The following is a 16,399-nucleotide window of genomic DNA, read 5'->3' on the forward strand; positions in this document are numbered from 1 at the left end:
TTAGGTTCTGGGTACTTCTTCCCCTCCTTTAACTCGTATCCATAAACACAAAAAAAAAAGGGAAAAACGAGCGAGGCGAAAGTTGAGCAAAGCAATTACGACTCGTGTTTTTTTAGTTTTTCTGTTGAGTTTTGACGACGTGCTTTTGTAAAAACGAATAACTGGTTATGAGTGAGAAGTGGAAGAGTGAAATAATTTTCTTTAAAAAAAAGATGATTATCTTCCCAAAGTGGGTATTGCCAAATAACATAACACAATTTTTTAATTTTTTTATAACTTTTTTCCAAATGCCTTCAAAAATGCATTTACCCAGTTTTTGAAAATTTTTAAAATCGAAGACGCTTTTTAAAATTTGAATGAAACATTCAAGAATCAAATACAATTTTGCTACAGACTTTGGCCAAACAATTACCATTTTTCTTTAATAGTTAATATAACTCCAATACTATGGCAGTTATATGTATATTTTTAACAAAACGAAATTTTACCAATTACCTTTTCTACACTTTTGATCAAGTTAAAATTATATAACTAAGTTTCGGAAAAAATTACAGCAGCTGACATCCTGCGGGTCTGTTTTTGATACCTATTTCTAAGTGTCTCACAACTGTAAAACTTGATACTTTCGGCAAACAAAGTTTAATAAAGAAATAATTTCTACAAAGTTTACATGTTGCAAAGTAACCAGGAAAAGTTATAAAAATGAGCATGTTTAAAAATTCCATTGAATTGTTTCACAAAGAAGTTGTTGTATTAAAAACATAAATGTAAATTGTTCTGATTTCAAAAAAATAATTTCTTGCAAAACGTAGAAAACTTTGTCAAAAAACACCTGGTTTTAAATTGTGAGTCACATAAAAATTATCATTAAAAACGGACCCGCCTGATGTCAGCTGCTGTAATTTTTTTTTCCGAAACAGAGTCATATAATTTTCACTTGGTCAAAAGTGTATTGAAAAAAATTGGTAACATTTTGTTAGCTAAAAATAAATTGCTAAAAAAAATTAAAATAAATTGCTAAAAAAAAAATTTGCTAACTGTCATAGTATTGGAGTTATACGTATTTGAACAACTTAACCAATTCACTGTAAAACTGTTATTTGGAGATTTTTTGATGAAACTAGGATTCCCATAAGGTCGCCGGAACGGCGCCTACGCCGGCCTCACGGCGTCACCCATGCCGCATGTGTAGTGCGGCGCTGACCTCGGAACGTGTCGGCCGCTTCACGTGGTGTCAAACTGTCCCATTTTGGTGTGATCTACAAAAAATGGGGGAAATTTTTTTTGCAGAGAAAAATGTGAGGTCAGCACGCTCTTAACCATACGAAATATGTTGAGAAGTCTGCGTCTAAATTCCCGCATTTTTGGTAGATCACACCGAAATGGGACACTTTGGCACCACGTGCCGCTTCCAAATAACCACATTTTAGGCCGGCGTGAGGCCCACATTTGGCGCCTCACTCGGATGGGAGCTCTAGATGAAACAAAAACCAGTTGCCGAACTTTGAGTGCTTCATTGAAATCATTAAAAAGTACTAGAATTTCAGTAAGACTTCGCCACGGCCCTATGATGTCCCTAAATAATATTTTTCAACAGTAGACCTTGATGCCACCGAAAAACAACTTCATCCCCCAAAATACATTTCCGTTTGTTCATCTGTGCGCCTTTTTCTCCTTTAGCTTATATTATATATGCTAACACAAAAAAACTGCTGAACCAACCACACAAAAAAAGAATGCAGTACCCCTCGCTCTTCTCATTTTCGATAATAATCCATCATCTGACGTCGACACAACAATGCGCGCTGGCCGCACTGCGCCCCGCCGCGCGCACTGCTTTCTGACACCTGTGCACTAAATCTTTGCATATGTTAAAATCAGGTGAACTTGTAGTGATGACGTAAACTGGGAAATTATGCTAATTTATCGATATTGGAGAAGTTCGAATTTGTTCTGGTTTATAAAAGGGCCGACACTTTTTGGAGTGTATTGCAACTTTTTGAATTAGCTGTTTTTTTTTCAGCCTAAAACTCGACTACTATTTCGTTTAGGATTTTCTGAAAGTACAGTACTCCTACAACTTACGGCAATGCCAAATTCTGAGAATTTAAAAACTACAGTAACCCTTTAAATGACTACTACATATAGCGCTGGTATCGATTTAATGAGACCAGTTCCGTGCCATAGTTATAGCTACCGGTGACCTACTTTCCCCTCCAAAAACCACCAAATCTTGTCTCTTCCTGCTCGGTATCAAGTTGCTCCCGATCCTTGATTTGATCAAATTTCGCGAGCACACACATACATGGGCTCGCTAATCTCATTTATTCACGCTCTTGCGATGTCAGATATGTGCTCTCAAAGTCTGGGCGGAGCCAGATTTTTTTTTGCGCGCGCGGAAAGCTCCAAGTTTTTACTTGTTGCAGGACCCTTCTTTCCCGTTCTAGCTTCTTCTTGTTCCCTCGTTCTTCCGTGACATAATGCAATTTATCAATGTGCTCAAGGATTTTGCTATTGTTTTCTGATAGAGTTCCAGTTGTTTTTTTTTTCAACAACACGCGCTAGATGGCGGAGTAAATTTTTGAGAAAAAAAAATCAGTGGCCGAGTTTTCTCTTGTATTGATTTCGCAAATTTTTGAACTTGCTCTCAGAATTAACCGAGTTTCAATATTTTTTGGCATGGATTTCTGGCTACCCTCATAAATTGAAATGGAAGAGTTTGCCGAACTAGGCCATTTTGGCTCGGCCATAACTGGGGTAGATTTACGGCGAGTTGCGTGTCGCGTCGCGGCTCGATTTTAGTTTGTGTAGAACACGACTTTCCCACGCGTTGTCCGACAGGCGATTGTCAATGGAGCGCGAAAAATTCAATGAGGAAGGTAATGAACCCCGTGTTGCGGCCAAAAATTGTTGGGCCGAAAAAAAAATCATAAAAAGTAGTTTTTCTTACGAGCATTATCAATAAAGTTCATAACTTTTTACGTTCACTTGGACGAGTTCTTGATTTTTTTCAAAAAAAATTTCCCGCATTTTTTGTAGATCAAACCGCAATGAGACAGCCTGACACCACGTGAGAGGACGGAATTTACGTGGCCGAAAATTGGAAAACTAGGCCAATTCTAATTCTGTCAGTTTCCAGAGAAAGGGCAGATTTATCAGTTAATTTTCTTGACTACAGGAAGGGTTTCTCATAAGCATTTAGTTTCTATCGCTTCCATCATTTCTCTGTCGCTCTATCTCTCTTCTTCTTCACCTTCCCCCCCAACCCAGACTTCGGCGCAGACAGCAGGACACAGCAATGCGGCCTAGGCGCATTTTGCATCACCGAAAGAGCCCGGCGCAGTGAAGAGACGTATAGAAGAGAGTGTGCGGAGCGTGCGCATTGCGCAATGCGCCCAATGCGCCGCCCATTCGTATTTCGTGTTGAATGCGGCCGCCCGTTGCGGTGTTCTCTCGAGGGAGGGCCGCGGAAATCGTCTGCGTCTCTGCATCGATTTTCGCGTCTCGTTTCTCTGATTCTCTGTGGATATTGTGAATCGGGGGATTATGGCGGTGGTGGTGGTTGCGGAAGATTTCAATCGCACTAGGCAAGTCTCAATTTCGATTTTGAAATTCGAATTTCGAGATTTCTTTGTTTCCTGATTCAATTTTTAACCTTTTCCATTTGAATTCCAACATCCTATTCTTCAAATTTTTATCAGCACCCAGCACCCGACACCCGTGTGCCACTCCCTTGCGAAAAAAGGAAAAGACAAATGTGTTTTACGAGATGTTTATTTCCTTCTTCCGTTTTTTTTTTCCCCAACACAGTTCCCATGGGGCGCACGCGCAAGTAAGAAAAGCCAACCATCAGATCAGATACGGCCTTACGTGTGAGAGTTCGGAGAACCAAGAGAGAGAGAGAGAGAGAGAGAGAGAGAAGTGCACAGAACAGGCTCTCATTGCGCCAAGAGCCGTCAGCTGCCTGTTTCTCGGGTTCATGAGACCCAAGACAACACGTAAACACAGACGATAGCCCCCCCCCCCCCCCCACAACAGGAACCACAAAAAGCTGGTTCCTTTTACTTTTACGAAATTTTTTTTTTTGCTTTCTTTTTTTTAATGAAGAATACATTTTGAAGGTGGTGTAGTCGAATTTTTTTTTCATATTTTTTTATTAGATTAAAAATTGTCTGAAAACACCGAAATTCATAAGGAAACTTCTTGAAAACTTTTCAAAAAAAAAAAGTTATCGCGTCTCGAAAAATGGCCTAAAATTAGTGAAAATTTGAAATTTGACCTACTTGTCATTGTCGCAGCGGCTGGAAACTATTGTTTTTGAAATTATCGTCTAATTTTGAGTTTATAAGTCGATTATCTTGCGTTTTAAACTTGATTAAGATATTTTAAAGTCGATGGAAGAAGAGATTTTTCAAATTTTATTGCCAAATCTCTTCGTCCATCGAATTTAAAATGCCTTAATCAAGTTTAAAACGCAAGATCTGACGGTAATTTCAAAAAAAAAAGTGTTTCCAGTCGCTGCGACATTGACAAGTTGGTCAAACTTCAAATTTTAACTAATTTTAGACCATTTTTCGAGCATCCATAACTTTTTTTCGAGAAGTTTTCAAGAAGTTTCAGTATGAAATTCGGTGTTTTCAGACAATTTTTAATCTAATAAAGAAATTAAAAAAATTCGACTAAATACACCACCTTTAAAATTAAGAAATTTTAACATTAAAAATTAATTACAAAAGGCGTGTCGTGTCGAGACCCAACGAAACTTTTCCTCTATGCGCCTTTGACTGTATGTGGCGCGTGGCCATTTTTTCTAATTTAAAATTTTGCGGCGGGAGTTTTTGATTTTACTCGCTATTTTCAATTTTTCCTGCGTGAACTTTTTATAAATTTGTTTTTAAAAATTTTTTTATAAAATTTAAACGTGGCGAAGCCGTCCATTTGTTGGAAATTGCCAACAATCTCGTCATTTTGTGTTTTTCCAACTTCCTGCGAGTGTGAGTTTTTTCCGGATATCCCACGAAATTTCACAATCTTGTGTTCGCCGATTTCGTTTCCTCTCTCCTTCTCAAAGTGATTTTTCCCTCATTTTCCGCGGATTTTCGTCGTGTTGTTCGTTTCCTTGAACTCTGAAATTCCTCTTCCCTCCTGTTGCGATACCACCAAAAATCACGGATTCCTCGTTTCCCTCGTAAATTTAAATCGAAGAGTTTTCCAAACTAGGCCGTTTTGGCTCGGCCACATCTGTGGTAGATTTACGGCGCGTTGCGTGTCGCGTCGCGGCTCGATTTTAGTTGTAAAACTAAGAGCATTTATCCGGGTGGAGTATACACGACTTTGCCCGGCGGACGATTGTCAATAGAGCGCGAAAAATTCAATGAGGAAGGCCAGAACCCCGCGCAAAAATTGTCGAATATCCCCCCATCGAAAACAACACAGGGCGTGGCTTAGCTGTTTTGGTACCGCTCCACCGCTTCACGACCCGCCCATTTTAGAGTAAGTGTTCCCTCCCGTTGGCCCTCTTTTTGCCTTTTCTGACTCACTTACCACCGTGTATATAAGGTGTGCACGGTTTTTGATAAAATATGAGTCAGCGCATTGTCGATTTCTCCCCGTTTTTATTGATTTTTTTAATAGCGGTTCATTTTGTCGTGAGAATTAGTTCTTGTAAACCTTGGCACGGGCCTTCCTCATTGAAAATTTTGCGCTCCATTGGCAATCGCCCGCCGGACAATGCGTGGGAAAGTCGTGAATACATTCAGTTTTACAACTAAAATCGAGCCGCGACGCGCCATAAATCTACCCCAGATATGGCCGAGCCAAAATGGCCTAGTTCGGCAAACTCTTCCATTTCCATTTTTTCGAGTTCCAACATTGTCGGTTTCGATAATCTTCCTTCCTTCTCCACCGTCGTCCGTCGTCAATGCATTATTTCTAATGCCGCACCGACGCATTGCGCACACCACCAGTCGGTCGTCCACCACCACACTGACTGCAGCAGCCAGCCAGCAACTGAAACAGCAGTATTCAGGCATGGGCGCTCTGGCGGGAGAAATAGAGAAATTGAGCATCATCGAGAGAGAGAGGGAGTGCGACGAATGAAATTGCACACACACACGCGCACACTCTGCTTAAACGGGCATCATTTCATGTGCCTGGGCAATAGAAACAACCGATGTTTCATTTTTCCTGAAAAATGCTTCTTCGTTGTTTTTACCGACTTTCTGAGCCGCTTCGTTAGAAAACCTCGAAACCCCCCGAGATTTCCGCCAAATATTTGTCCAGCGTTCGTATAGATATTTGAGGAGGCTCGAGAGATCCAACAAATTGAGAAACGAAGGTGTAACGAGAAAAAAAACAGAGTCTGTTTGCTAAATCATGTGATTCATTGATTTTTCAACTCGTCAAATAGGTTTTCGCAACTATTTTTCCATATTCTCGTGATTTATCATTCTGTAAAAACATTTCTTAGGTCTCTTTTGATTGTTTATTCCCTTTTCCTGGTTTCCCATTATAGGTTAAAACCTGAAAACCCTTGCGCCGGGTCGGATTATGCTTTAGTTTTCACCGCCGCTCCGTTTCGCGCGCGCGCTTATATAATCCCCTTGTACAGCAGCCCTTTTTCGTATTAATGTTCCATATCGAAAATGCGCTCCGCTGAGAATTGGTCGGCTTTTTTTGTTGTTGACGCGGTGTCTGCTGATGTTCTTTCGGACGTATGATGAGATGAAGGAAGAACTAGTTTTTGTGTTCAGACTTCTTCATTGACGAACACGTCTCCGTTCTTTTCTTGTTGCGGTGGTGGTGGTGGTCGTCGCAGATGAATAAGACGTTGGCCGTTTTCGCTACACCCCCCCCCCCCCCCCTCCCCATCCCCCAATTTCAACTTCTCGTTTTGCGTGCAAAACAAGAGGAAATTGAAGTATTGTGGGGATAATTCGATAACCAGAACACGCACACACACTGACCCCTATCTTCTCTCTTTTTTGTTGTTTCATTTCTTTTCCTTCCGCAAGACGTCTCGGCCATCAGAGTTTTCCGATTATTATGTGTAATGGAATATCCGCAGGGGATCTTTGATCTACCCACTGGAAATTTGTTTTTTTTTGGTGGATTTTTGACAGAAATCACGCGCTCTCCTCAAAGCCGAATAATTTTCTACGTTTCGCATTTCTGCATCCGCGGTGTTTTGCCTTTCCACACGTTGTGTCAGAGTGTCTCATTCCGGCTTGATCTACAAAGATCTACAAAAAATGCGGGAGAAGAGACAACAGAGTTCTCAACTGATTTTGCATTGTTAAGAACGTGCTGACATCACATTTATTGGGCAAAATTCCCGCATTTTTTGTAGATCAAACCGTAATGGGACAGCCCAGCCTGGCACCACGTGTTTCCACTGAAAGTAGATGTTTTTTTTTCAGCATTTCACGGACAAACCTATTGCTAGACAGTGAACATCGAAATTAAAATGACTAAAATGAACTTTTTTCGTCTACTGGTTGTGAAAAGGTTTGAAATTGAAAAAATCAACGAGATTTTTCTTATTTTCTAAATATTTTCCTATTAAAAATTGATTTTAATCCATTTGTGACCTTACTTTAGAGTCAAAAGTGGTTTAAAACCGATTTTCGATAGAAAAATAGATTCAGAAAATAACAAAAAAAAATATCCCGCTGATTTTTTCAACTTTTTCTCAACCAGTGGACGAAAAAAGTTGATTTTCGTCATTTTGGTTTGTTCCTAAGATTCAATAAATCTGATTTTTTCAGTGGACAGGCAAAAACATCGCGGATGCAGAAACGCAAAGCGCGTAGCAAGCGCGCTCTAATAATAATTCGGCTTTGAGGAGAGTGAAATCGCTAAATATTTCCAATTCGACAAAATCAACCTTTGATTTCGTCTCCTTCTCTCTTCATTTCGAAATATAAAATTTGTACCTATCGTTGGCTTATCAGTCAGTAAATTCTCTCTAGTTCTTCTCTATTTTCTCTCTTTTCTCTCTTTTTTCGATTATTCTCTCCGATTTTTTCTCTCTCGTCACCGTTTCACCCACCGGTATTCATCATTGTTTACGTCGTTCCGCTCGCTTTCAAACAATTTATATTGATTTTAATTAATTAATTAATTATCCTTTTTCATTTTTCAGGGTTTTCTAACAACACCCCCTGCACAGCGAAAGCAAGATGGCCGATCAACTGACCGAGGAGCAAATTGCCGGTACTTTTTTAAATTCTGATTGATGGACGGAGGACCGGGAGATTGAAGAAATCTAATCCTCTCTCATTTCGAAGCGAATTGAGCAGAAACCAAGCGGCGCGGCGTAGAAATTTAAATTTAATGGATGAAACATTAGCCGTAGCAGCAGATGTATAGCGCCACTATTTTTGTGTGTTTTATTCCAGATGTTGGCTGGTTCTCGCGGCGAAAAATCTATCAACAATTGTATAAAAAACTACAAAATTCGAGAAAAAACCAAATCAATTTTGCCAAATTTTCAGAGTTCAAGGAGGCATTCAGTTTGTTCGACAAGGACGGCGATGGCACAATCACCACCAAGGAATTGGGAACTGTTATGCGGTCTTTGGGACAAAATCCGACTGAAGCCGAGCTTCAGGACATGATCAACGAAGTGGACGCTGACGGAAACGGAACCATCGATTTCCCAGAGTTCTTGACGATGATGGCCCGCAAGATGAAGGACACGGACAGTGAGGAGGAGATTCGTGAGGCGTTCCGAGTAAGAGATTTGTGGAAATTTATAAATTCATTTTTGATTCACTATAGAGAAGCCTCATGTAGTATAGAAAATCTCATTCAAATCTTCCTATTTGCAGGTTTTCGACAAGGACGGAAATGGCTTCATCTCGGCCGCTGAACTGCGCCACGTCATGACCAACTTGGGAGAGAAGCTAACGGACGAAGAGGTCGACGAGATGATCCGTGAAGCCGATATCGACGGAGATGGACAAGTCAATTATGAGGGTGAGTCCTTACAAGACCTTTTTTTTTCGAAATTTCATCAAATTTCCCATATTTCAGAGTTCGTCACCATGATGACAACCAAGTAAATCACACCAATCGGGATCTGAAGCCGCCGTATCGTTTGCGAATCACCAACACCTTTTCTCTCACCTTTCGTTTTTTTATTCTTCCCCGCTTGAAAATTGTGATTTCGCTCTCGAGCCCCAAAAAAAAATTGCCAAGCCCAGTCAAAAAATGCTATAAATGATGTAATTTATGTTCAAATTTAAGTTTTTTTGCCTCTTTTTTGACAGACGTGCTCTCAACCTAATTTTGTTTTTTTCTTAGAATGTGAAACTCATTTATAAGTCATTTTTTTCTTATTTCCTCTTTACAATGATTGAGTTTCTTCTTCTCCTGCCCCTGCCCCCAAATTAAAAAGTCCCGGATCCTCCAGTTCTTGGTCGCCTGCCCCGGCTTGACCCTTCCTCAAAATAATGCCTCCAACCTGTAAAACCCCATAAAAAAATTTAAAAAACTTAAAAAAAACCGCTGGCTTCTTCTTTTCCCACTTGGTATTTTTCTCATATTTTCTCTTCTTCCAAATTGTTCTTCCCAAAAAATGTATTCCAAACTCGAAAATCTTTCTTTCCTCTCTCTTTCCCCCTCAACCATTTATAGAAAGTGTAGAAAATTCCCTCTTTTCGCACCACACACACACCGTCACACGGGCCATTTTAAAATTGTACCTGAAATATTTTCTGTTGCTTTGAATTTCGATTTCGACAAGCAACGGCAAAAAATTTTGGCGCCTAGTGAACACTTTTTGCACCATTGCTTTCTTTTTTTTTGTTTTGGATTTTTTCTTTGAAAATTCCTATTTTATATTATTGTAAAAGTCAAAGTCTCCAAAATCCTTTAATAATTTAATTCCATTCTTCCCAACCAACCCACCACCACCACCGTCTCTATAATCTCTGAACAATTCAAATTTTTATCTCTGATTATCTCGCTTCTCTCGTCCCTTGATGCGAACTTATTCAACAAAAAAAAAAGAAAATCTTCAAATGAAACTTGATTTTTTTTGAATGCTTTGGGGTTTTTCAATCAAAAAGTCAATTTAAAAATTAAAAAGAACAATTTTATTTTTTTGAAAAAAAACTTCTCACATCATCGAAATAGGTGCTCCGACGGTGGACATTTGAAGTTGATCGGCTTGCTGCTGATTATCGACGACAAAGACGGAAAGGTTCACATTTTTTTGCCGGAAAAAATCGATTATAATGAAGCCGAGTTGTCGTCTGAAAATTGAAAAAGTTGAAAAGCGGCAGGCTCCACCCCCAAACGTTGGGTCTCGTTAGGTATTGACGGCAAACATGATGATTCAATATTAAAGGACCACAAAACACTGCTACTGCGTATCGCACAACATATTTGACGCGCAGAATATCTCGCAGCGAAGTCTACAGTAACCCCTTAAATTACTACTGTTACTACTGTTACTACTGTGTCGATTTACGGGCTCGATTTTCGAAATGAATTTATTTTCGAATAGTAGTGACAGTTTTTTTTGCATTATTTGATAAATTTCAATATTTTAGCAATAAATAAATTATTCATTTCAAAAATCGAGCCCGTAAATCGGCACAAGCACTACAGTAGTCATTTAAAGGATTACTGTAGTTTTCGCTAGGAGATATTTTGCCAATTTTGTGCAAAAGTAATATGAATTTTATCTTTCCCATTTCGACATAAAATTAATTTTTTGGTGACAGGATGTCCCATCGCCCCAAAGGCGAGAATTTTTTTTTGAAAATTTGTGACGTCACAGCGCATTTCGAATAATTTTTTTTCAATTTAAACGGCGATTTTTGTCGAATTGGAGTATTTCACTGAAATTCTAAAAATTTTACAAGTTAAGTGGAGAAACTGAAACAAATTGAAAAATTAAAAAAAATAATTTCACCAAAATTAACTCTTAAGTTGCAAAAACAATTATTAGGTGACGTCACAAACTTTCAAAAAAATTATTCGCACCTTTAGTGTGCAGTGTGCAGCGATGGGACAGCCTGACACCGATGGAAAAATGTACGAATTTACAGCTTTGCCGCCAATACCAAGCGAGACCCAAGGTTTAGAGGCGGAGTCGTTTCATACTTAGCAGTAGCGCGCAATTACAAGCGTCCACATTATCCTTGCACGGATTTCTGGCTTCCCTCATAAATTGAAATGGAAGAGTTTGCCGAACTAGGCCATTTTGGCTCGGCCAAATCTGAGGTAGATTTACGGCGCGTTGCGTGTCGCGTTGCGGCTCGATTTTAGTTGGAAAACTAAATGTATTTGTCCGTGTGGATTACACGACTTTCCCACGTGTCCGGCGGGCGATTGACAATGGAGCGCGAAAAATTCAATGAGGAAAGCCAGAACTCCGTGTATTTGCAAAAGAAACCTCAAACCTGTAAGCTCTAAAATTGACAAAAATTGTGAGAGACGTTGTCAATGTAATCGTAATACATCCAAACGAAGCCGGTAACGCACGGACACCAAGATCCCATTTCAGAAGAGACGTAATTGTGAGCACAAAGTGTGGAATGGAAATTGATATGAGATTCTGAAGAGCAATTGATAGGAGGGTTCTATTGATGTTCGCCGAGTCGTGATATCCCATATCGATGAACTCGTTGGAAACGTTCCGAATCGATTTCATATAAAATTTATGAAAAACCAGACTAACGATAAAGCAAGTAATGTAGGGGATGGTAAATGTGAAAACTAGCAACGAGAAACTCTGAAACTGAACATTTTAATTTTTCTTAAGGTACATATATTTTTTAACCATTTTTAATTCACATGTGAATTTAATTAATAAACTTTAAAAACAAATGAATTACTAAAAATTTAAATCAACGATTCTTCCTGCAAACCGGCAAAGAACCGATTTGCAGGAAAAAACGGCAATTTGCCGGCATTGAAAAATTTTACAAACCGGCACATTGCCGATTTGCAGGAATAACAGCGATTGCCGAATTGTTGGCAAATTTTCCGGCAAATTGGCAAACCGGCAAAATACCGGAATCGAAAATTTCCGGCAAACCGGCAAAATACAGGAATTGAAAAATTTCCGGCAAATCGGCAAACCGGCAAAAAGCCGGAATAGAGAATTTCCGGCAAATCAGCGAACCGGCACATTGTCGAAATTGAAGATATCCGGAAAATCGGCAAACCGCCAATTTGCCGATTTGCAGAGTTTCCTATGGATGTACCTTTTTTTTAAATTTTATGTTCCAAATATATTCAAAACTCAAAAAAAATCATTTTTTGCAAATTTTACATTTTTATCTCACAAATTCACTTACCCAATCAACCACAAAATATGAAAAGTCGTGACCGCTCAGTTTCATGACAACATCTCGATGTGACACTTCGGAATAAGACTCGATTTTCTGGTTTGGCGTGAAAAAGATCAGGTATATCTCTAAGGTTATAGGTAGAAATAAACTTATTGCAAAGAATAATTTTCGTATTGTTTTATAGTGAAGAGTCATACACGAGATGCGTCTGAAAAGAAAACCATTATTGTTGGTTGTAAAAGTTGAAAAAACACCAGAGAGTTGAAAAACCAAGATGTGAGAAATATAATTAGTTAGATTTCAGCGTGTAATCTTGTTATAAAATAAGCCGAAAGCATAAAGCCGAAGCCGAAGCCGAAGCCAAAGCCTAAGCCCAAGCCTTAGCTTAAGCCTACGCCTAAGTCTAATCCTCAACTTCAGCCTAAACCTGAGCCAAACATAAGCCCAAGCCCAAGCCTAAACCTAAGCCTAAGCCTCAGCCAAATTCTGAGCTTTAGCTTAAGCCTGAGCCCAAGCCTATGCCAGATCCGAAGCCTAAGCCTAGGCTTAAGCCTAAACCTTAAGCCTAAACCTGAACATAAACCTGAGCCTAAGCCAAAACCTAGGCCTGAGCCTAAACCTAAACCTGAACATAAACCTGGGCCTAAGCCAAAACCTAGGCCTGAGCCTAAACCTAAACCTGAACATAAACCTGAGCCCAAGCTAAAACCTAGGCCTGAGCCTTTCACTTACTTCTTCACTATCATCCATCGCAAAACCAACGTAATCGGAGCAATGCACATTTGAAAAGTGATGATTCCGACGATCAATCCATAGACAATTTTTTGCACAATTTGGTTTAAAATCCTTGCCAATGGACCAACAAAAACCATATAAATCAAGCCACGAGCGGGAAAGTATGTTGGGTGAACCAGTGGAAAGAGGACGGCAAGCGCCATGTTACAGTACAACATGTACAGAAAAATCGGATTAAACCAGCGGAATCGATTGTCGGTTCGACGTTCGCGATTAATGCTGACTATGAGCAAAACGTTTACGATTAGGGAGGGGATTGCACAGCCCCAGGTGAGTATTTGGATTACTGTAGCTGCGGTTAATGTTGGAGGTGTTTGGTACATTAGCAATGCCTGGAAGAGAGAGAAATTAGGTAATCAATTTGACGGAACATTCAATTTAAATTATTAAGTAGCTCAATGAGTAATATTAGGTCTCCAAATAAGTTCCGGGTCAAAAATCATAACTTTGTTCGCTGTGTATCGATTTTTTTGAAACTTTGGGAATTTATGTTATCGACCATGATCTTTCATTTGACAATAGTCACAAAAGTTTTTGACCACCCCAAGTGTCCTAACTCGGAGCCAATTTTTTCAGGCATTTTTCAGATCTCGGTTCTTTTCAGCTTTGAATTGATGTTTGTGTGCGGATTTTTTTTTGTTTAGAATACATTATTAGAAAACGACAAAAGTTTGGAAAAAAATCCGTCCAAAAAATTTTTTTTGGTTGATCGTCCAAAAATCTTCGAAAAAATTTTTTGTCGAAAATTCTAGATTTTTTCTACAAAAATGATGTAACCAAGTGTAAACCATTTTTACACATAAAATTCATTTTAGTTTGAAATTTGAATCTCAAGAAATATTCAAAAAACTCAAAAATTATCCGAAAAAATCATATTTTCTATTATCATTTTAGTGTATCAAACTAATCTGATGTGTTTTGTATGTGTAAAAATAGTTTACACTTGGTTACATCATTTTTGTAGAAAAAATCTAGAATTTTCAACAAAAAATTTTTTCGAAAATTTTTGGACTATCAACCAAAAAAAATACGTTGGACGGATTTTTTTCCAAACTTTTGTCGTTTTCTAATAATGTATTCTAAACAAAGAACAATCCGCACACAAACATCAATTCAAAGCTGAAAAGAACCGAGATCTGAAAAATGCCTGGAAAAATTGGCTCCGAGTTAGGACACTTGGGGTGGACAAAAAATTTTGTGACTATTGTCAAATGAAAGATCATGGTTGATAATATAAATTCCCAAAGTTTCATAAAATCGATTTGCAGCGAACAAAGTTATGATTTTCGACCCGGAACTTATTTGGAGACCTAATAAGTTTTTGTATTTCTCATTTTGGAGAAAAATTCAGATATAAAAAAAATCATGAATACCAAATGCATCAAAAATTTATAGACTGGATCAAATCAAAATCAAAAGGAATAAGCTCGAAACAAGAAGGAACTGAATCTAGCTGTCTTTCATTAATTAGACAATATATATATCTCAAGTGTATTTTTTATATTGTTTTTCGGTTAATTTTCACACATCCCATAGGGATTCACGTGTCTACCTTTTCATACTCGGAATGTCGAGGTTCAAACCATTTGCGTGGGAATCTGTTTTGACCGGCAAATGAAACATACCGGTATATTCAAATTTCCCGGATATGTAAAACTTCTACTCTAGAGTGTCGTTATAATCTCCGCTAACTAAAGATATCACAATTTTTTTGGCAAATCAGAGCAGCCGACCACTCGCGAATCGAAATGCAATTGATTTTTTGAGATAATCGAAACTATCTCAACATCGTAACTTTTTTTGAATGACAAAAAAAATGTCAGAATTTTAAATATTTTTTCTCACGGATTACAATATTTTTAAGACATAGTCTTTAGGTTACAATTATCAAAAAGTGATGCTCTTTTAGATAAAATGTTACCTAGCATAAAAATCAAGCTGATTTTTTTTTCAGATAATCTAACATATTTAAACAGCATAATTTTTTGAATTACAAAAAAATTTCAAAATGTGAACTTTATTTTTCTCATGAAAAATGAAAATATTCAGGTTTTAGTTTTAATATTATAATTATCAAAAAGTAGTGCTCTTTTAGATAAAAATCTAACTTGAATCAAAATCCAATTGACTTTTTTTTTCAGATAATCGAACATTTCAGCGTAATTTTCTTAAATTTCAAAAAATGTCACAATTTAAAATGTTTTTCTCATAAAAACGAGTAGATGCCAGTTAACTTACTATCAAAAAGAGATGTACTTTTTGAAAATTGTAACTTAAAGAAATTCAGGCTTTCAAGGAGAGGAAGCCAAGGTAGTCTCGGACTGTGTTGTTAGGCTAAATTAGGAAAACAATATGGAACTAAAGTCTGAAATGTTTTCATCCAACTCGTGCAAAAAATTCAGAATTTTACAAAACCAAAAAAATCATCGATCCAAAAATCAAAACTTTTTCTAGAGCCAGTCTAGGTTTGCTTTCCAGGGGTACAGACTTGAGCTCCGCCGCTAAAATTTTTGTGGTGACCTAGTCTGAAAATATGGGCTTATAATTCACATTGAATTGAATTTTTTGAGCTTTTAATACATCTCATGTCATACATCTCATTTAAAAGTCCGAGACACTTTTACATGTACCAGTGTGAAAATTTCCGATTTTCCGGAAATACAAAAAATCGAACTTTCAATTTTTATCAAATTTAGTTATTGTTGAGAAAAACATACATATAAATTTTTTTGAACAGCGCGAAAATGGTCAAAATTTCAAGTTATTTTTTGAAATATTGGAAAAAAAAACTTCGATGTCCCAATTTCTCAGTGATCGAAAAACCGGTATGGTTGCCAAATTTTCAGGTAACCGAACCCCTTACCCAACTTTCTTCTTGTAGACTTTTCCCTTTTTCTTCCTGCTGCCCGTGCCATCATTCTCGTTCCGTACCTAATCGGCATGGCGTGGCGCCGCAGCGCGGACGCTCGTCTTCACTTGCCATACATATATCCACGGACAATGTTAGAAGCGAGAGGGGAGAAAATATACGTAATTCGTGTAACGTAAGAAGCTTTCTGTGTTGACTGGATCACACACACACACACTGTCCCTTCTTCGACTTTTTTTCTCCGACAGTCTGCGCGCGTCCTACCTCAAAGCATCTCTGATCGTCGCGCTATCTCGGCTTGGTTTAGCCGCTAGAAGAAGCAGCAGCAAGCAGAAGCTGTGTGTGTTGAGGGGAGGGGAGAAGGACGGCTTTTGACCATGTTGATCACATTCTCATGTATGTATGTGTCTATGAGTGACTGAATGAC

General features: G+C 38.3%; 2 protein-coding genes, 1 long non-coding RNA gene and 1 other non-coding gene across 6 annotated transcripts; 2 read left to right on the forward strand and 2 right to left on the reverse strand.

Annotated features, from left to right (window-relative positions):
* Positions 1-2,778: 2,778 nt before the first annotated feature.
* Positions 2,779-5,080, forward strand: linc-128. Its single transcript, NR_102006.1, has one exon. It is a non-coding gene; the product is annotated as a long non-coding RNA linc-128 (long non-coding RNA).
* A 3,063-nt stretch (positions 5,081-8,143) lies between these two features.
* Positions 8,144-10,062, forward strand: cmd-1 (the record flags this gene model as incomplete). 2 transcript variants are annotated; one of them, NM_070985.7, is made up of 4 exons in its annotated part: positions 8,144-8,214; positions 8,496-8,734; positions 8,832-8,979; positions 9,037-10,062. In NM_070985.7, the coding sequence occupies 4 exons, from the start codon at positions 8,181-8,183 to the stop codon at positions 9,063-9,065; spliced, it is 450 nt and encodes a 149-aa protein (NP_503386.1). The 2 variants fall into 2 exon arrangements, with proteins under 2 accessions (NP_503386.1, NP_001300203.1); NM_001313274.3 differs by lacking the exon at positions 8,144-8,214 and having other exon boundaries at positions 8,570-8,734; positions 9,037-9,065.
* A 61-nt stretch (positions 10,063-10,123) lies between these two features.
* On the reverse strand, positions 10,124-16,166 carry T21H3.5 (Serpentine Receptor, class H; the record flags this gene model as incomplete). 2 transcript variants are annotated; one of them, NR_132499.1, is made up of 5 exons in its annotated part: positions 10,124-10,259; positions 11,415-11,746; positions 12,315-12,516; positions 13,041-13,435; positions 15,967-16,166. NR_132499.1 is itself a non-coding variant. In NM_001377586.1 (4 exons), 4 exons carry the CDS (start codon positions 13,424-13,426, stop codon positions 10,124-10,126), a joined length of 1,056 nt encoding a protein of 351 aa, NP_001364764.1. The 2 variants fall into 2 exon arrangements, 1 of the variants encoding a protein (NP_001364764.1); NM_001377586.1 differs by lacking the exon at positions 15,967-16,166 and having other exon boundaries at positions 13,041-13,426.
* On the reverse strand, positions 16,084-16,229 carry T21H3.6. The gene has a single exon (NR_068592.1). It is a non-coding gene; the product is annotated as an Unclassified non-coding RNA T21H3.6 (non-coding RNA).
* Positions 16,230-16,399: the final 170 nt, after the last annotated feature.

This window comes from Caenorhabditis elegans, chromosome V (assembly GCF_000002985.6).
Source record: "Caenorhabditis elegans chromosome V".
NCBI classification, from domain to species: Eukaryota; Metazoa; Nematoda; class Chromadorea; order Rhabditida; family Rhabditidae; genus Caenorhabditis; species Caenorhabditis elegans.